Source organism: Podarcis erhardii, assembly GCF_964252035.2.
Source record: "Podarcis erhardii genome assembly, chromosome: 11".
NCBI classification, from domain to species: domain Eukaryota; kingdom Metazoa; phylum Chordata; class Lepidosauria; order Squamata; family Lacertidae; genus Podarcis; species Podarcis erhardii.
In genome coordinates, this window is record NC_138501.1 from 29,495,212 (window position 1) to 29,516,494 (window position 21,283).

At 41.3% G+C, this 21,283-nt stretch overlaps 1 protein-coding gene across 10 annotated transcripts in view; it reads left to right on the top strand.

Annotated features, from left to right (window-relative positions):
- The window catches only part of SSBP2 (single stranded DNA binding protein 2), a 113,573-nt gene that overhangs the window by 23,063 nt on the left and 69,227 nt on the right, over nucleotides 1-21,283 (top strand). For 7 of the 10 annotated variants that reach the window (XM_081881241.1, XM_081881247.1, XM_081881243.1 and 4 more), the window contains exons 2-4: nucleotides 13,077-13,149; nucleotides 15,417-15,478; nucleotides 16,842-16,926. In XM_081881241.1, coding sequence (XP_081737367.1) covers nucleotides 13,077-13,149; nucleotides 15,417-15,478; nucleotides 16,842-16,926 — 220 coding nt within the window. Of the gene's footprint in view, nucleotides 1-6,263; nucleotides 6,419-8,769; nucleotides 8,896-11,253; nucleotides 11,276-13,076; nucleotides 13,150-15,416; nucleotides 15,479-16,841; nucleotides 16,927-21,283 lie in introns of those variants that run through there. The other 3 variants (XM_081881249.1, XM_081881242.1, XM_081881244.1) reach the window with 3 other exon arrangements.

Genomic DNA, 21,283 nt, shown 5'->3' on the forward strand with positions numbered 1-21,283 from the left:
TGATTCCTCCAGGATGCCATTGGGGAGTTCTATGGCTCGTTGTCTGCCCCCCATCTGGGCATACAGACAGAATCCTTCCCCTTGGAGATGGGATTTAAATATGGGTTTCTGTGGTTCTATTATAGCAACATTTAATTTCTAGAGTGCTGTGGCTCAGTGGCGTAGCGTGGGGGGTGCAAGGGGTGCCAGCCGCACCGGGCGCAACATTTTTGGGGGCGCACTCGGAGCTCTCTGCCCCTACCTGGTCCTGGTGGCTCACTCTCTCTCTCACAGTGCTGGCTGCGATGGAAAGGACGAGGCTGCGCGCTCCCCAGCCCAGGCGCCGCCTTCTGCGCGCACACTCGCTTGCAGCTAGAAGCCCTGCAGAAAAGGCCGTCGGGTGCAGGAGCGGCGCCTACATCGCGCTTCCCGGAGGGGGCGCGTCGCCCGCCCGGCATTGGCGCGCGTTTGGGCGGGCTGCGGAGGGCGCGAGCGCTGCGTGCGCCCCAGGAGGCCGGTGAGGGCGGGAAAGCGGGCGGCTCGCTCCTCCCGCGCGCCCGAAGGGGCTTTTTTGGCGGTTCCCCCGCTGCTACGAAGTCCTAAGCAACGAGAAGGAAAGCGCCTCATGAGCATAGCACTGGAGGGTGAGTCTCAACTTTTCTGGACGAGCACTCAATGTGTTGCAGATATTAAGCATAACTTTAAAGCCCTAAAAAAAGAAGAAGCAGCAAAAAAAAAAAACCACCCCACACGGGGGGCGTGTTCTAATTCCCTTCTAACTCCGGGTTAGAGCGCAGCACGTGGAGGATGGGTGGGGAAAGAGAGAGGAGGCGGGCGGGCGCGCTGATAGAACGCCAGGCGCGGGGGCCGCCAGGGAGAGCCAGCGCGCGCCCCACCCCAGACGCTCGCGGCCACCGCCGTCCCTCCCTCCCAGGGAAGGCGGGATTAGAGCAAGCGCCCGGGCAGCAAGAAGCGCGCGCGCACGCCGGCCCTGCCCTGGATCCCTCAGAACAGCCAGTCTCTGGGAAAGTGGGCGTGGCTTTAGAACTCTCAGGCAGCAGAGGCCGCCGCCCGGCAAGGCTTCCCATTGGGAGGCGCGAAGGCTTTAGTGGGTGGGGATTGGCGCAAATGTAAGCAGGGCGGGCTAAGAGGAGGAGCCGCTGCCGAGGAGCAGCGGCACCAGCAGCGTTTCCTCTCCCCCCCTCCCCTCCCGTGTCAACAAGCGGGGCGCCTGCGCCGGGGGTTTGCACATCTTTTCCTCTCATGCGCGGTATTTGCTTCCCGAGTCGGGCCCGGGGTTTGGCCTAGAGCCAGCGGCGGGCAGAGGGCGCAGAGCGATCGGGCGCAGCTCTCCGGCCGCAGCGGCTCCGGGCGGGCGAGCGATCGGTCGGTCCGCTGGCTCAGGATGGCGGACGACTCCGCAGTGGCGTAGCGTGGGGGGTGCAGGGGGGGCGCAACATCTGGGGGTTAGGGTTAGGGGGCGCAAATCCACGGGTTAGGGGGCGCAAATCACTTGCCTTGCCCCGGGTGCTGACAACCCACGCTACGCCACTGCTGTGGCTTTCCTATTTTTGCTTCTAGAAGTCTACAGGCAGAGACAGGCTAATTGAAGTGTTTCGAGCAAAAAACTTTTTAAAAACTTTTTTTTAAAACAGTCTAGACTTGTTTGGCCAGAGGTATTTGATATTGCCCATATAAAATCTTAGTAATACTCAGAGTGGACCCATTGAAAATCAGTGGCCTTAAGTAACTTAAATTCCTCCAATTTCTGACTTCAGCATCTCATAACTAAAACGTTCATGCTTTGGATTCTTCCCACATTTATATGCACTTTGGTGCAGCATTTCCTTCTGCCAAAGAAACAGGTATTGTTTTAGTTGCAGATAAACAACTGCAAAGTAGGTGTAATGGCATTCACTCATCCTTTCTTCCCCCCTGCCCCCCCCCCTTCTCCTCAACTGTTGAAAGTGATTATAATCTCCCTGAGGGAACCTTTTTTCTATGTTATTGTGTGCCACTACCAATCAGTTTATATAATATAAAGTGTATAGTACCTTACTAATGTTATGTAGGTGAGGAATAATAATACTAATCAGCTTGTCTGCTTGGCCAACAAAGCTCTCTTGGGTATTTGTACTTCTACTGCATGTACATAAATAGATCTTTGTGTCCCCAGTATTGTATAAAACAGGCTTCCTCAACCTCGGCCCTCCAGATGTTTTTGGCCTGCAACTCCCATGATCCCTAGCTAGCAGGACCAGTGCTCAGGGATGCTGGGAATTGTAGTCTCAAAAAATATCTGGAGGGCCGAGGTTGAGGAAGCCTTGTATAGAATGATACAGACCTTGATGCAGTGGCTAATTTATTCAGTTATTTGTTGCTGTTGAGTTCATTTTTCTGCTTAAAGTCCTTTACCTCATGCTCAATTATCAAATGATTGCTTTAAAAATAGTGTTTGGTGCATATGGCATCATAATAAAAGGGTATGGTGTAGGTGGTATGGTTAAAGCTGGGAGCATACCATCATACAAGTAGGTGGTATGGTTAGAGCTGGGAGCATACCATCAGAACTTGTAAGGAGTGGTTGTATAGTTTCTGAGGCATGCTGACAGATAGTTGAAAAGTACCAAAACTGAAATTTCTCATAAAAAACTTCTGTTGAAATTTGAAGCCCAAATATTTTCTGGATACTGTATTCTCAAAATATATTTTTGTATGCGTTAAATTGCCAAATGATTTTGGTTTCTGAGAGCAACAATATCTGATTGCCATGTCATAGTGCTTTGTAGTATTTGTCATTACAGTGGTACCTCAGGTTACAAACACTTCAGGTTACAGACTCCGCTAACCCAGAAATAGTACCTCAGGTTAAGAACTTTGCTTCAGGATGAGAACAGTAATCGCGCAGCGGCATGGTGGCAGTGGGAGGCCCCATTAGCTAAGAATGGACCTCCAGAACAAATTAAGTTCTTAACCTGAGGTACCACTGTATTGGTAGCAGATACACAGTGGCAGTGTGTAATCATTGTGCTTGTCATTGCAAGAAAGGAGTCAGACTCTGGCGGGGTGTATGTGTGTGTGAAATGAATCCAGGCCTGGAACTACAGGCAGAGACAGGCTAATACTCCTCCTTCAGAGGCATGTGGGCTCTGACCAGAATGTACACTGAGCTTCTGCGCCCTCCAGTTCTGAGTAAGGACTTGTTTTCTGAACCTCCTCCCCAGCTCTAGACTTGAAGCTGGAAATTAGAGAAGATTCCGCCTGACCCTCTGCATTTAAGTTTTAAGACAAAGTTAGGGAAAACACCCTGTCCCCTGGAAAAGGGATTTCACAACCAATTTCTAATTGAATTCTCCTTCAAACTTTGGCAGATTTCTGAATATTAACTCAAGATACAAAATCAATTCCTTTAAACCTTTCCTTTTGATATATTGTGATTTCTAAGGTGGTTGTGTTAAGATTTCTCATCATGGAATGACTTTCATATATGATAATGCTTATGGATCATGTCTAACTACCATTGGACATTTACCAAATTAATGGGCTTTATTTTGTTTATTTTGCTATTTTTATAATATCAGAACTAATAGATCATGTCCTTGTTTTGCTTGTGTGGTTGTTTTTTTGTTTTTTTGTTACCTGGACTTGTTTTCAGCTGTTTATCTGCACGCAAAGAACTTCCCCTGTATCCTTGATTCTTGGTTTGCTTTTATTTGGTTAATTCACTGGAACATCATGCTGTTCTGGTCACTAAAATACAGCAGTATTTTAGCCATCTGGTACTCCATGTTTCTAAATTTGTTTTTACTTTTCAAGCAAGCTTATTGGTGTGTGAAGTAGTTGTTGACTTTGGTGCATGAATTGTAAGTGTATTTTCTCCCTACTTCCCTAGCCCAGCTATATGATCTCTTACCTGGTGTTGGAAGTGGATACAAATAGTTGAAACCATATCCAGATAAGACTGAGGCAATCATACCAGGCAAGCTTTGTGAATTAGAGGTTGATATCTACTGAACATTTCGCCTAGCTTCCCAGATCACTTAGTCTTACATTCTTTGAGTGCTCCTGGATCTGTTACCACCATTGTACCTCTAAATCTAGAATGCAATAGGGCCAGGAATACTCCCATTATTTTCAGCATGTGAGAAGGTTGCATTTTTTCTGACAGATGCATAACATATCTAGTAGTGGTTTGCTTTTTGGCTTGAATCTAGACTACTGCATTTATGTAGTGTTCTTTACTTCTTTTCAAAAACTTTACTTAATGCAGAATGTGATGAAGCACCTTCTGATAGCAGTGGGTTGTAGAGAACAAACCTGCTATTCCACAAGGATCAATAGACTAGGAGTTGCTGCCTTCTTTCAATTTGATGTTCTCAGAACTGCACAAACCATTATTTGGACCCAAGTCCTAATCATAAGAACCCATAGACTTGGTGGCTGTCCCACAACTGTGGAACTATTTTGCACCAAAACTCCTCAAGGTCAGACCCTGATCATTTCACTGAAAGTGCTGTGATCTGTTTTGTTTAGGCTATCCTAAATAGGCTGACCTAATATGTGGTGGTCACATAGTATTAGCATGAGTATGTTAGAAAGAATAAATCAGTTTTGTATGAGTGTATTCTTTGCTTCATATTCTGTGCAATGCATGATTTCTCCTACACAGGGATTAATCCCAGTGTAAGAAATTGTGCTGTCTTAAAATAGAAAGAGGAAGCTAAAACATTCCTCAAGCCTCTACCATCTCATAATGTGAATAGCTGTGGCTTTAGAGATCTGCCTTCAGAGGAGAAAATGTTTTGGGTTCCCTAATAATCAGTTTAGACAGTACAAGGACCAGACATCCATGTGAAGCTTACCACAATTCTCAGAACAATGGGTGACTTCCCTTATGACAACCTGGAGAGTTTTCTAGAGTGGCCCCGGCATGAATTTTGTCCCCAATCCCACCTTAGTCTGCCATTTTTAGAGTACTGCAAAAAAGGTGGAATAAAAATTATAAGAAATTAAAAGTTATCATGTTTTTTCTGTCTCTGTTCTGTTTGAATTTGAAACATCTTCAAGAAAAGAACTGACACTGTACTGACATCATAACGTATTTGTTCAGTCAGTTTCTGAGCCACTCGGCAATATCAACTTTGGCTCAAGTCAGTGTATGCCACTGACAGGTGGTGTTGTGAACTACAGCATGACCGCAAAGTGGGTTGAGCTGCTGGCAATGTCAGAGGCCAAGGAGGAGGGGGAGAGAGGCTGGTGCGTGAAAGGGATGTGCAGGCAGGAAGCCCAGGCTAACTGTAGAGGCTTGATAAGGCCTCAGGGGAGAAGGGAGGAGTGGCTTTGGCAAGGACGGGGTGGCCATGGGGAGTAAGGGGAGGGGTGGCTTAGGGTTGTTGCCTAGGTGCAGTTGGCAAGCGAAGCAAGCAGAGGCTCAGGCCCTTGTACAGTGTTTCTCAAACTTGGGTCTTCAGCTGTTTGTTGGACTACAACTCCCATCATCCCTGACCACTGGTTCCATTTCTCACTTGCGCACCTGCAAAGCATGGAGGAGGGAATAGGCAACTAACATGCCCGATTTATCAGCCTGTTAATTGGGCAGGTTAAGAGTTGTAGACCCAGCTGGAGACCCAGGTTTGAGAAACACTACCCTAGTACAATAATAAAAACACAGCAGTAAAATAGTAAATTATCACTTAAAAATCTGGATAGGAAGCCTTTTTCTGTACAAGGAAGCCATCAATTCTTCATTTCTTTACCATTCTTTACTAGAATGGAAATGTTCAAATAAGAGAACAAAATCTCCGTTTTTCTCTAAACTATTCAGCTTGCTCCTCTTTCTTGTTATGTGGGAACCTAAGGATTAGTTTGCAAAGCCAAAATTTCTCACCAGAAATTATGGAACTCTTCAAACCTGATTGTGTCAACATTGCCACTTATGGCAAAGCATGTGGCTAATTCTTTACTTTTATGTTTTCTTCCCTCCCCCATTGTTACTTGCCAGCGCAGATTCTCTTAAGAGTTCTTGGATTTTATTTTTATTTCTAGGTGCTGGCATATCTCTAGCTGCCTAATTTATTGGTTTTTCCTGTGCCACTGTTTGCACATCAGTGCTTTCTCATGCGTTTCTGTAACTGAGCTCAGGTGTGAATTCAGTCAGCTATGTTCATGGTTGTGTAATGTTGATGTCTGTTTATGGAACAGGGAACTTAATGCCAGGTTCTAGAAGCTTAAACTGTGATGTTGCCAGAGACCAATTGCAGTTTAGTTTTTTCTCTTGATGATGCCTTCCTCTAAAGCCCAATGGACTTCTGAAGTGTCAAGGACTACTTGCTATCATACTTGATAGGACCTTCAATTTCTGACTGTTTTTGACTTCAGTGTCTCATAACTAAAACGTTCACTCTTTGGATTCTTCCCACATTTATATGCACAGATCAAGGTTCTATTGGGACCCTGTTTTTGTTGTTATGTGTGTTGATATGATGGTTTGGTGCCAAATGACATTTGGTGACCTTCTACATTTTTCACTAGACATAGTTTGGAGAAGGCAGACCAGCCATATATGATAGTTCATATATCTACCAGAATCGGTCATAAAAAGGCAGGATGAGGTCAGGGCATGGAGCTTCACAGAATAGGGCATAATCTCTAGAAAACGCTTTTAAAGTGGTGTACAGCTATTGCTTAAATGTGCCTTGCCATATTCAACACATATATGACCATTAGAGATCAATCTAACACAATCCCTCTACATCTGTGTCACTAGAGTTAAGTAAAAATTAAAAGTGCATGCAGAGCAGATAAGAGGATAGCAATCTTTGAGTCATCGAGAGTGTTGGGGGAGGTAGTTTAATCTTTCCCACCAATGCTTCCAATCCAGCCAAGATTGCTGTAGACAGCAATCTTGGCTGCACATGGGAGGAAATGTTAAAATGTGTAGTGAGATGGTGCAGAGATCATGTGTGCCTGACTGTAGCTATTGACCCACTGTCCATCACTGCCTGTGTCCCTCGGGGCCGAAAGGGTTCCCCATTCCTGCTTTAAACCATGATGGGATTGAGGAAGTTCAGGTTGGGGTTAGTAGAATATGTAAAGGAGATTGTGGATATTACTATCATTCCTTATTTCATTTTCTCTGATCATTTTCAGGGGAGTAGTTGGGAGTTGGAAGACTGCCAGTTCCTGAACCCCTAGTGAACATATGTCACAGTTATTGAGACAGAAGTTTATTCCTTAATGAGAAAGACATGTTCGTTAAAAAGCAAAACGTGCCCCAAAGTAGGAAGCCGCTTTGTAGCAGTTGCCCAGAAAAGACTGTATACTCTGCTGTTTTTAAGTAAATAGATATGCTGGGTGGTTTCCTAACTTTCACTCACAGTAAACCCACTAAAATTCATGGATCAAACCCATTTAGGAACTCCATTCACACCACCTTGGATATAAATGTACTAAACAAATGCCGTATTTAAAAACTTGATGGTGAAGGGTGTATGTTTGCAGGGAAGATAGTAAGAAAGGTCAAAATGATTGGTACATCAAAAGAAATTAATCCAAGATGTAGCTGGTTTCACCCTGAAAATAATTCCTTCCTTCATAGTCAGTTTTAGACACATCCCACTTTAATAAAAACATAAATAAATATTAGAAAAACATTGTTTCCTCACTATTTCAGATGAGCAGAAAAACCAGGGCTCCCACAATAAGAATTTCAGCATGATTGATTATGCTTATTAATTTCAGTGGGTCTACTCTGAGTAAAATTAGCTATATTCCACCCAGTCTGCAATCCCACTGATGTTTGATCAAGCTGCACATTGTGTTTGCTTGATAACTCAGAAAAGGGGGGAAAGCCTTTTGTGTTGTAGCCAGTGGTGACTGTTGGCTCTGGATAAATGTAGGTCATTCTCCTGCTCGCCTCTAGAGACCTGCCCAAGGAAGTAGTAGGCTCTTTATTCTTTTATGTTGTGTCTATTCTTGCTCGCTCCTCCCAATCATGTCATGTAAGCATGCCAGACTATTATTTATTCTGTCCCCCCCCCATAAAATTTATATACTGCTTGATTGTAAAGGGGGGGAGGCTCGAATACTACATTTCCCCAGTCTCAAATCCCCTGGCAGGGTGAGGGGAACATTAGAAGAGGAAGGAAGATGAAGCATATGAGCCAAAGGGCAATGGGTTACTCGCTTCTCACTTGCGCACCTGCAAAGCATGGAGGAGGGAATAGGCAACTGACATGCCTGATTTATCAGCTTGTTAATTGAGCAAGTTAAGAGATAATAGTTGTGAAAGTGACTTCCTCTAAAGCACATACCAATATAGTTCAGTTGAATTGGTACTGAACCAAGAGATGTGGTACATCTATGTGTGTTATAAGTTGGGTGGTGATATCTAGTCAGAGGGGAAGGAGAAATGAGACAAGGGAGCAGAATTGGATCCTGGAGAGGAGCCCAGCAGTCTTGAAGCTGCTGATCTAGATGTGTCCTAATGGATTGTCCTGCCTTGGTTGCCCCAACCACCATATTAGAGCCCCCTGACTTGACAGTGGCACCGCATCCTGTCATTGAAGTGCTCCCTGCTCCTGGGAAGGCACCTAAGGCTAGACTGGAAAGTGAGCTGGCCAGGTCAACTCTGCCTCCATCATAAACAACTGCAGTTTTCAGATCCTCATGGATTCTATTTCAGAAATACAGAGCATCCTCAGTATTTCTTATCCCCTTATTTGATGATGCTGTAGCCTATTTAATTTTAATTTATGACACTATTAACTAAAGTGGTTTATTCTTTGTTAGTGTTTGAAGCTCTTTGGTGTCCTTCCCAGTGTTGGCTTGAGTGCACTAGCAATATCCTTTATCAGAGTCAGTTTTCAGGCTGGATTCATCAGCATCCCATGTCCTTATTTGTATTCACAGCCTTAGGTATGTATGTTGCTCTTCCTGGCTTTCAGTTAATGGCTCTTACTTAATGTTGCCTGATGAGCATCTCTTATTCAGTAAATCAGTCCTTGAAAATATATTTGTATTGTAGTATTTTTAGGTACTGAATAATAGATAGACCTGAATCACCAAAGTTTTATCCCTCTTTAAAAACTGCATGAAACTGTGTCTTTGTTTTGTGGGAACAAAATTTAAAGCTGAAGGAGGCAAGAAGAAATGCACAAACTTAGCAAGATTCTAGTAGCTGTATAGCTGGAAAAACCAGGTTTTTTTCTTTGAATAATTTGCATCAACCATCTGCTCTCATACTGCTAGGTAGTCTGTAGTTTCATAAATTGATTGGAAAGCAGGGGTGGCTCTTGCCCACTGGGATTGGTAAGCCGTTATAGGCCACTGTTGTGATGAAATAAACTACTAAATAGGTGGAGCCAGAGTCAATGACAGGTGAGGTCAGAGTCAACTAATTTTAGTTTTGTCGGATCTACGCCTTGAATTAGACTGGGGGGGGGGGGCAATTTGAGATCGGACTGAGGTTGAAGGGGCAGTGCCCCTTTTACCCAAATATACCACCCAGCCTCCACTGCTGGAAATAATAAAAAGTAGATAGCTGAAAGACCATGTTTTTCACACTTGACTTAAGAAAATGATAGTTTGTACAAAGAACTTCTGCAGCAAATGCTTAAAATGGAAATGCCTTGATAGCTGCCTTGAAATGCTTTGCTATCAGTTGGTGAACTTGTTAAAACATTTGCTAGCATAAGCGGATGTAATTAATTCATATTTGTTGGTCTGCAAGTCTTATGTGTAGATCTGCATTTAAAAACAAACAAACAAGAACCTATTTGTGGACACTAAGTTACTTTTGTATATATTCAATAACTTCATATGCCAGTATTCAGCATTGTGCTATTACAAATTTTCCATCTGCGCAAGCCATCAGCTTGACAGGTGGATTGATCTCCCTCCTTTTTGTGCTGTTCTGTGGATTCTCCTGATACCCCCAGAACCAATTTTGGGGGCTTAGGAGGAGAAAAGGCCATTTTGTTCCTTGCAGAGGGCTTCCGCTGATGGGGTTCATTAGGTTGAGCCTGCCCTTTAAAATGGATAAAACCAGAAGTTTAAAACATTTTGTAGCTTAACATTTTGGAACTTTTTGCCAGGGAAGGAGGCACTTTTTAACCTTTCCTTGCCCAGAAATCTCTCACCTGTCCTGCAACACCTTTTCACCCTGCTTCTTCTGATTGCTGTAAAAATCAGCAGAAATACTTTTTACTTTTAGTGTTTTTCCTCCCAGATCATTCTTAATAGGGTAACGATTGTGTGTGTCTTTTATTTGGCTACCTTAACTTTAACTGCTCATCATTTCACCATGGAATAACTTTTGTCTTGCTTTCCCCTGTGACACTTTAAATTCAAAAAATGCTAAAACTGTGTTGGTATTTTCTTTTATCAGCCTAGGAAGCAACAATGCTTGGCAAGCACCACCCTTGTGTGGTCTTTTAATGTATGTTACCTGTCTGCAGTTTACCCTATGACTATAATTCAGTTACTTCATTCTGTGACAAGTTAAGACATGCACCGCCATGTTAAAGGAAAAACAGATTCCTTTATATCTGCCAAGAAGTTGTGAATAGGGATAAATGACATTCTGCCAAGGAAAGATGTCAACGTTTTCATCAGGCCTAATTTCCTTTTGTAGATTGTTCCTTACTCATTCAAAGTGGCTATGTAGAATGAAGTAAGCTAAGGTACATCTATTAGGATCAGAAATCTTGTTTCATAGCAATTCCTACCCCCCCCCCCCGCCCCAATGGAAAAGAGTATGCAGCTTGTAATAATCTGGTCGACATACAGTCAACCCCCAACTTATGCACATTTAACTTGCACGATCTCAGCTTTACGTGCTTGGTGGCTGAAATTGCACAAATTAAGCACTCACAAAGTGGAGAGCTTTAAAGCTCTTTCCATGTCAAGTTCTCCCAGTGCAGAAAGAGCTTTTAAGCTCTCTGCCTTGCTTTCTAGGCTCTGGTACACTCTCATGAGATCTTGAATGGCCCTGTGAGAACTTGCCTCCCAGAGCCCAGTAAGCAAGGCAGAAAGCTCGAAAACTATCTGATTTGCATGGGGGGCAAGGCTTGCTCAGGGGGCTGACTTAAGAAAGGTAGGGATGCTCATGGGGTAGGGATGGTTCTGGGGTTGTTTTGACTATATGTGATTTAGGTTTTACACGCAATCCCTGGAACACAGCCCACACGCAAGTTGCAAGTTGACTGTATTATAACTTAAACTAGAATACTGCATACTTAGTGTAAATACTTGGACATGCATTCTTCTGAAATCTCTACCAGATGATGTACAGATGGTAAGTAACCCATATAGTTGTTAATTACAGATGGAAGAAGATTAATCCACCCTCTTATCAGTGAGTGGTGTATAAGAATATGGCTAATATGGGCAAACTCACAATTGTGATAAAAGCTAGAGAGGGAAAACAATAAAATGGAGCATGTTCATTTCTTAATGGAATGCTAGGATACAGGATCAACAATATTCTTTATAGATTAGCCACAATTTCTTTTATTCATTCTATTTTATATAACTCGGTTTACTGATACAAATGGCTATGGTTATGATTATTTATTCTGCTATCACATTATATACCTTACTTCATGCTATTTATTTTTCCTGTTTGTTGACTGCAAAATTGTAAAAATTATTATAGTGCACTGTGGGGTTGTAAACTTTTATCACTTTTGGGAAAAACAAAAAACAAAATCAGTGGAGCCTACTTCAGAATGAACACGCTTAGGATTAAAGAACAGCATACTAAATTGCCTTTATACCCGACAACCTGGTTCAGATGTAATGACAGACTATGGTTTCTTATAACAAACAGGAGACTTGGACTCATGCATGAGGAAAGATTTTAAAGATTTAATTCTTGTTGGTTCTAAACTGCAGTTTTCTGTTTTGTCTGATTTTGGGAAACTCTGGCTTGAACATAAGGGCCACTTATTTTTGGATCTAGATTCAATTAGGTAGCCGTGTTGGTCTGACACAGTTGAAATATATAATTTTTTTTAAAAAAATGTCCAGTAGCACCTTGGAAACCAACTAAGTTTCTTCTTGGTATAAGCTTTCGTGTGCATGCACACTTTTTCAGGGTGTATCTGAAGAAGTGTTCTTGCACATGAAAGCTTATACCAAGAACAAACTTAGTTGGTCTTTAAGGTGCTACTGGACAATTTTTTAATTTCTGGATGATAGTGAGTGCCGATTGTCACCTGGCATGACTGCAGTCCGAGCCCAGGGCAAACTTCTGGTCCTGCACAATAGGTTGGGAGATGACATTCCATCCTCCTTTGGCCATGGCAGGTTGCTGGGAGGCTTGTAATCAAATGGACCTATCAGCTTAGAGCAAAAACCAGGAGTGAAACCTTTTATTTTTGTGTTGCAAGTGAGTCTGAGGCTCATACCAGCTTGTATTTCTAACACTTCGTTTTATATGAACTCGGCCACTGAGTCAAATCAGCTAACCCACTACTGTGTACAGTACTTTGGTAAAGCTTTTAAGTAGGAAACCAAGGAGGTGCAACATAGAGAGTTTTCTTTTTGAGGCTGATTCTACTATGTGAGAGAACTCTGCTCACACTATATTTTACCCCCTACTCCATTTTTTTCTGGTGCTTCATTACTGAACAAGAGCTCAGGTTGGTTAGTTCTGAATAACTCTGGGTTGTTCATGTTGCAAGGTGAAACACGGAGTGAAAAGTGTTAAAAATTCAGAAGATTTAATGTTTAGGTATTTTGTTTAGCAATGTTCAGTACTGGTATAATTATAGATGCATTGTATTGTTTACTGTAAGCATAGCGTGTGTGGATAAATATAGATTAATAGTAGCTGAACTGTTATGAGCTGACTGGGCATATGTCCAAGATAATAAAATATTGACAGACTCAGTTTTTTGTATAGTAACATTTTTAACTTTGCTGTGATGGTGCTCACATATATAGTTGGGAAAAGTTGGAAATGTAGATTAAGCAAACTACTTTTTAGTTCATTTCTTTTTCTGATTTAATGCATCATTCAGTCTAGAAAGTTGTGCATGATCTTGCAGTTTAGAGTTTTGTTTCTATAGTGAATGTTGTTTTTTCCCTTTCAGGTTAGCACTGTATGTATATGAATATCTGCTCCATGTAGGAGCACAAAAATCAGCGCAGACGTTTTTATCAGAGGTATGTTTCCTATCATTTTTATGTCTTTCAGAATTCTAGATAGCCAGTTTCACTTGATGGATAGAATTCAAGCTAGTCTTGTGAATTCAGTGTACAGTATTATGAGCTGTTCTTTTGTCCACTTACATGAGTTCACTCCACTCTAACTGATGTCTGGTGTCAGTTACAGATAGGTAGCCGTGTTGGTCTGCCATAGTCAAAACAAAACAAATTCCTTCCAGTAGCACCTTAAAGACCAACTAAGTCAGTTCTTGGTATGAGCTTTCGTGTGCATGCACACTTCTTCAGATACGAATCTGAAGAAGTATCTGAAGAAGTGTGCATGCACACGAAAGCTCATACCAAGAACTGACTTAGTTGGTCTTTAAGGTGCTACTGGAAGGAATTTGTGATGTCTGGTGTGTACTCCTTCACTCTTTAAAGACAACTACCATGAAGGTGAGGGTGAACATGCAGCAGCCACAGTCATTTTTCTTCAGCTGGAAAAAAGCAGCTGTGTGTGGTTGTTGCTTGCTTCTGTGCCCTCTTACTTGATACTAGGACCATTTCCTGGAGGCAAGCTTTACTTGCCACAGGTCATTGCTTATTTAAATGAGTTGGTTTGAAGCAAAAAAGATTTTTTAAAAAAAGGATTCAAGTATTGTATAGCCACATTAACAACTAGATAAGATTTTCCTGTGCTTTTCTTGCTATGCCCTTAGTAGCATAAACTTCACAGTATTGTAAATTGCTTCAAGACTTTTTGAAGAGAGAAGCAATGTATACATTTATTAAAAATTCAGCCTTTGAAGGAAATGGCTATCTGCTTCTGTTCATAAAATTCATGAATAACACAAGTAACACAACAGAATAACACAGGTTTTCCACATGAATATATGTGCATATCGTTAACTAATTATGCAGTTCTATATTGGAGTGGTCCATTTATTTCTATGAATATTTTCTGTTTCCTCTGGAGTCCCCTCTGGGGGTAAACAAATGTGTCCGTTTCAGTTTCTAACATTTTCAGCCTTCAGTTCAGTTTGTTCCATTTCAGTATCAGTTGGCAGTTTTAAAAAAAAATCCACATGAAAATGTTAAAACATTTTGTGTATGCTTCTCTTAATATACACATTTATGAATGGAATTTTCTCTACTATAGTGCATTTCCTTAGGTATATTATTGAAAATAATGTACAAGTCTTGGATTGGAAAGCTGCACCACAAAATTAAGAGAAGTGTAAATTTTGAAGGATAGCAGCACTTTGCTTCATGTATTGGAGTGCAAATTTCCTTTACCTGATACTTGATATCATTGGCCATTGGGAACAATAGACCTTTTGTAGGTGTCTGTTTTGGCACCTTTCAGTAATCTTTTAGAAAATTATCCATAGTAGTTACGGCTGTCAGCTGATTCATCTTTCTATCGATTAATTAAACTTGAGTTTTATTAAAACATTGAATATAGATGTTATTTTAAGGATAATGGATAATGGTGGTTTTTTTTTGTGTAAGGTGCATATTTAGGCCACATCTTTCAATATTTTCTTTTCACTAATGTGGCTATCCAGCATAGCAGACAGAAAAATATATTACAGAACAGCAATGGTTTCAATAAATTATCCCAAAACACCAGTACCATGAAAGAGACAAATTGGCATTGAGTTTAAGCTAGGGACCGTGAACTTCAGCATGTGGATCTTTTTACTAGAAGAAAAATGTATCTGCTTCTAGTCAGAAGGGAAAGAGGCCTTTTTAACTAATATGTACTATAGTAAGAAGAAAGGTGGCTAATCTGTGAGATCAGCAGGATGTTGTTATTTCCAGCTTTGGCTTTCCTCATTCATTTCGTGGTTCGGGTGAGATTTGGTCTTTAATTCAAGCTTCAGGTGACTGATAATGACTAGCACGGAGAAGGTGGGTAGATAGGTTATTGAGAATCTCTTGTTCTTGCAATGTCATTGATCACTAGTAGGTACAAAACAAACAAAAGGAAACCATATTTTGTACAATGCATAACAGTGCCTTAAGATTGCCTGTAGAAGCCGTGCTCCAAAGAGCCTCCAAAGAGGTGCATTGGGCTTTCACAAAGAAGAGGGCCTTTTCTGCAGTGATGCCCTCCCTAAGGAGGCACAACTGGTGCCAACATTATAAGCTTTTTGGAACCAGGTGAAGACCAGCCTATTTGTCTCAGATTTTTTGATTAATTGGGGGAATTTTGCTGTATTCTGTTGTTTATATTTTGTCTAGATAAAAAAAATTCTAATCACTATTTATGCTGGTTTTAGATAAGATGGGAAAAAAATATCACATTGGGCGAGCCCCCAGGATTCTTACACTCTTGGTGGTGGTAAGTATTTCAAGTTTTTAAAAAGACTACTTTTGTTTGTTTCGTGTTTATTAAAGTGTTAATGTACAAAATCTTATTTTCATTAAAAATAACTAGAATCTACTGTTAATTTCTTTTTCGGAAAGAGTAATGTTCAGGTTTTCCAATATGGTGTCTCTTTCTCTGGGTTTCCCCACCCACACCCCCAAGCTAGAAAAAAACACACCTTTACTTGGTTACTAGTTGTTTGTACGCTTCTGAAGTCCAAGGGTAACTTGCAGAGTGTCTTTTTCTGACTGGGAGGTTGAGGAAGGCCCCTGCAGCTGCTAGTTCTCTGTCTGCTGGCTGGGCTCGGGTAGGTCTCCCCCTTGCCATGATGTTCTCCCTAGAAGGCAGGGGGAGCAATTTCCAAGACAGGTCCATGCAGAGGCCTTGCGGGGGGACAGGCAGCCGGATGCACTTGCCCCGAGCCTTGGAGGGCTAGGCTGGCTCCGGGCCCCACCTGGGTCTGGCTGCTTTTCTGTTTTAGTTCATAACTTTATTTTAGCAAGACTCCCGCCCCAGGCCTGATGAGCCCTGCATGGACCTGCTGCCAGAGGCCTTGGTCCCATTTCTGATGGAAGCGATCAGACTGCGGTTCCTTTAACTCTGCAGAATTTAAAATAATTGCATGCATTTGTATACTGTATGTTAGCTTGGTTTACATAGTCCTCCTTTTATTTTATTTTTTAAATAAAAACATAATTTTAAATGTTTACAATCTGTAATATTTACAATGTAAATAAACACTGGAGTAAAGTAATAGATTTTTATCCGTCCTGTTCCGCCAGCTCACTCTTCTCCCTTTCTGTCCCTTATATGAAAGTTTTGCAAGAGAATACATGCTGCACCCTGGAGGCTCAGGCTGGAAAATTGTTCATGAGCTTTTAAATGTATTTAAAGCTTTTTCTGATGTTGTTTTAAGCTCTGGATTGATTGTTTGCTTTTAGAATAGGTGCTCCTAAAAAATGCAGCAAAAACAACTTCACTTGTTGTTAGATTTTCATGTTACCCATGAGAGTTCTGAAATCTTTTCTTCATGCTTAAATCACAAAATATATAATTTGGATATTCTTCATACAGCACACCAAAATAATAAGTAAAATGTATAGATGTTGTTTAGTCTGTGTAATAGGCAGTTTAGTCTTTAGTGCTCTTTAAGTTTGCAGAACTTCAGCAGTTTGTAATGCCAGAATGCTGATGCTGCACAAAACATCGGAAAGCATGAAGAGAGATGGTAATCAGTACTGTAATTGCCATAATAATTTGTGCATATGTTTGGGATCATACACCTGAAATACATGTAAAGTATTACAATGCTTTTTTGTCCCCCCTCCCTTTTTAGTGTGTTTTGGGATCTCTATTGCGCAGCTCCAGAAAGACGTGAAACATGTGAACACTCAAGTGAAGCTAAAGCCTTTCATGACTATGTAAGTTTATGCTTATTGACTCTGTTTTGCCTGTTGGTATGTTCACAGGTAGAATCTGCAAAGTATGTGGCACTTTCCCAGGATTTAGAAGAGGTTTCTTTTGCCAAGTTCTTCAGTTCCTGTGATACATAGAGGAAGGGAAACTTACCGTTGCTGTGAAAGAGTTTATTTTATGTAGGTTAGCAAGGGTTCATCCTTACAAAAACCTTCCAGATATGAGCCCTATGGTTAAAGTCAAAGTGGTCATACCTTCCTAAACTGAATATGTTTGGCATCGGTAGGGAAGAGTGGGAAGCGTAAGCAAGAGCAGATCTGTAGGCAAGAGCAAAATTATCTAAGGCTATAATTATTAACCAACATCACTATTGTCTGAAGGTAACTAACGAGGAAAAAATAGTTCATGGGGGAAAGCCAAAAGCAATAGATAGAAGCATATGCAAATCTGTTGGTGGTCTACTTATGCAAGCTTTAAGAAATGGTTTGGGTGCTACTAGCTAGCAACTTGAGCATAGTTTTTAAATGGATGTTTTTAAATGGATGGAAGCTAGGAAACAGGACTTTAGCACAAGACAGCCCCAAGATATCGCCCCCTAGCTTTAAGATGAGGCTGTTGGGCGATTGCTTTATCTTAGACTTGGTGGTAGTCTAGAATACATGATTAAAGTAAAATATCATCATTTTGATAGGTGTGGTTGTAAGCAAGTATGCTTAGGCTTTTATTTATCTCTGAAAATGTCACTGTCATGTTGTAAATTGGTTTCAGCTGTGATAATGCGTAGAAAATATAAATACTGATTTGATATAGTTTATATGTTCAAAGTTGGAGGATTTGATCAGTAAAAGGATTAGTTAATTGTATAAACTAAATACTAATTCACAAAACTAATTTTTTCATGCCTTGTACTCTCTCTTCTCTTCTCTGCTTACTGGTAATAGCCACTTTCAGATGGCACGCTAAACTGTAGTGCAGTGGCAGACTTTGGGCTTTCAAATTCAGCGGTGCCCCATATGACTCCAAAATTCAGCGGTTCCCCCCCTCTGCACTCCGTTCCATATCACTGTTGCGGTGCTGAACCATTCTTGGTTCGGCTCCCCATGCAGGTAAACAGCTCGCACTCCCCTAAATCCACCCCTGCCATAGCGACATGTCAGCCAGGCCATGAGTGGGTGAAGTCCAGCATATGCACTGTCACACCTGCAGATGTAAGGGAGAGGTTGAACTGTGTGTCATCCACAGATTGCTGACAAAATACTGCGAAACTCTGGATAACTGCTCTCAGCAGATTCTTGCACTTAGTTCTCATCATGCTAAAATATGGTTTAGCAAAATGTCCAAGCTGAGCCATTATCTTCTGAAAGAGTCTACTGTGCTGTTGACTCAATGAAAAAAAAAAGAGCTGTATCAATATGTGTTTACTGAAGAATCTGGTATTTATAGGACCAGGCTTTACCCACGAATGGCCTGGGTCACATGTCACATTAAACATATTTGAAAACAAACGATGGTTTCATGTGAATAAGCAGCATGATGGCACACACTTCTCAGCAGTTCCCACAGTGCGTCTTCCCTGTTCCTGCTGCAATGGCACAGGTGAAACAATCCAGAGTCTTTCTTATCATGCTACTTGAGTTAGGGTTCATGGTTTGCATCCTTCCAAACACACAATGAACAGTAACCAATATTTGTTCTTGGTTTGTTGCTTGTGGGGTGTTTTGGAGTGAAATAAGCCATGAGCCTGGGTTTGGCTGACACAAGCCACACTCTGCCTTCACCTGTTCACTTTTTCATTTGTCAGCATTTTCCTAATTCTTGTAGGTTAGCAATAAATCAGAAATATAAAGGACGTGATCTAGCCGTGATTTAAGTCCTTTTGGATTTTTTGTAAGTGAGCATATGCTCAGACATGAGATAATTTTACAATGCTTAACTTTGGTTAGGTTGCTCTCCATATTTGCATACTCCTGGGTGTCTGCAAAGGAGTATCTCTGCTTTATTAACAGGTTGCATGTTTGGATAAGTGGGTGCTGACTTCAATACAAATTTTAAAAATGTGCTGGAAGTGGGTTATGTCTGAAAAGAAAACTGCCAAAGGGTAGTCTTGGCAGCAGCATGAAATCACAAAGTGGCCTCCCCCCAAATCTAAATATGCTGCCTATTTGTTTCTTAGATAATCAAGTGCCCTACTGTGTATGTAACCTGAACTGGTATGGGACAGATAATCTGTGGGGAAAGGTTTAAATTAATACTATAAAAATGTATGAGAAAAGCTTAGGGAAGGTCCACATCTTAGTTGTGTAGAACATCTGCTTTGCATACAGAATGGCCCTGCTTCAATTCCTGATATCTCCAGGTTGAGCTGGGACAGAACCCTGTCTGAGACCCCAAATGTAGACAGTACTGAGCTAGATGAAGCTGTGGCCTTGTTCAGTATAAGACAGCTGCCTATGTTCCTAATTCACATACTGTACAAGATTCCTTATTCTAGTTACCTTATGTGTATTAATGAGAAATCTCCAACCTGTGTTCTGTGTTTTCCAGGCAGTGTAAAGCCACTGTAAAGGCAGCCTTTACAGAGTGAGTTTTGTTAGAAAACAGGATTGGAGACTTAGTGTTATAGTTTACAGCTATGGTTACAAAGTCGAGACCTCCGGGTATAGGGTTGTATACAAATTCAATAAATAATAATAATTACAAATAGTTTGGTGGCAGGTCGAAGCAAGCATACAGGCACCGTTGGTTCCACAGGAATATCAAATCAGTCTTATAAAATCCATCCAGCTAACCCCTCCCCCAAGCAAAATCTATCATGTTTCACTTAAAGCACTCAGGCCCCACCCCCAATTTCCAGACCAGGCCACCCATTTTCAGTAAGAAATAGAGGGGCGTGACACTCTGGTATGTTCTGCAGTTTCTTAAAGCTCTCAATTACCTAGTACCCTACTCTCCATAGTCCTGGCTAACTGATTGTTTATACATCAAAGGCGGGGTCCATATATCCATCTTGTAATACATTGGGTACATATTACTTTATACCTTGCATGTATTTGTCTGTGCACCTGGTGCTTCCTTGCATTTTTCCAGTTTATTTCCTTACATGATGTCAATGTCAATATCCCAATAATAGTGTTAATCATGAGAAATTAAAAATCCGCATCTACTCAAAAATTAACATAAATATATCATAGCAAATATAAGAATGTTAAGTAAAATTAAGCCAGTACTTTCTTGAAAATAAGATGCATGCTTCTGCAAGTTGTCAGATTTTTATAGTTTGAAATAAATCTGAAGCAATTCTGTGTGGTATACAATTTCTGCAGGGGGGGGGGCGTTCCATATAATCATTATTCACATACAGTGGTACCTTGGGTTAAGAACATAATTTATTCCGGAGGTCTGTTCTTAACCTGAAACCGTTCTTAACCTGAGGCGTGCTTTTGCTAATGGGGCCTCCTGCTGCTGCCATGCCGCTGGCACATGATTTCCGTTCTTATTCTGGGGCAAAGTTCTTAACTTGTAGCGACTACTTCCTGGTTAGCGGAGTTTGTAACCCGAAGCATCGGTAACCCAAGGTACCACTGTATTAATGTGTTAAAATATTTTAAGGGGTGTAAACTCAATGAACTGATATGCTGCAAAATGTGGTTTCTGCTGTTTGGAAGCAAAACATTTTCTGGAGATGCTGCATGAAACCAAGAGGAATTGTGTATTCATAGCTATCTGACCCCATAGGACAAGCTTGTAATTTAATGTGAATTTAGATTCCGGCCTCCCCCCCGAACTCTGTTGGAGCTGAAATGTGCTTTTCACATTCGTATAAAATTAGAAGTTTGCAGTTAATCAGTTAGACACCTATGTGGTATTTTGCCTTGATTTACTGAAATAAGAGTTGCTTGGATATTGAGCATGTAAACAAAACTGGATACTTTTTTCTTTTTGAATGCCTAGTGTTTTGTTTTTAAATCCTTGTACACTACAGTGGGTGCTTCTTTGTCTTATAGTTTGCTTCCTTTGTGTAGTTTAGAGTTGAGAGGAATGGCTACTTATTCCTTACATTTTATCTACCTGGAAAATTCTTTTGCTCCTAACCCTGTAACTTAAGGTGGCTGTTAGTCTTTGCTTGATAACTGCTGTCACTTGACAGTGCTCTTCTCTCTCTCTCAACTAAATCCAGTGATGTTGCTGGAGCAGTACGTCTCTGGCTTTTTGGATCAAATAACAGAAGCAAGTGAAAATTGCTTAGTTGTTCCCTGCAATCTCTCCTCCTTTGCTTCTCCTGGTGGGGGTGTTCTCATGTTCTTCCCCATATTCAGCAGTCTTGAAGCATCTGTTGTTGTTTTTTAGTCGTTTAGTCGTGTC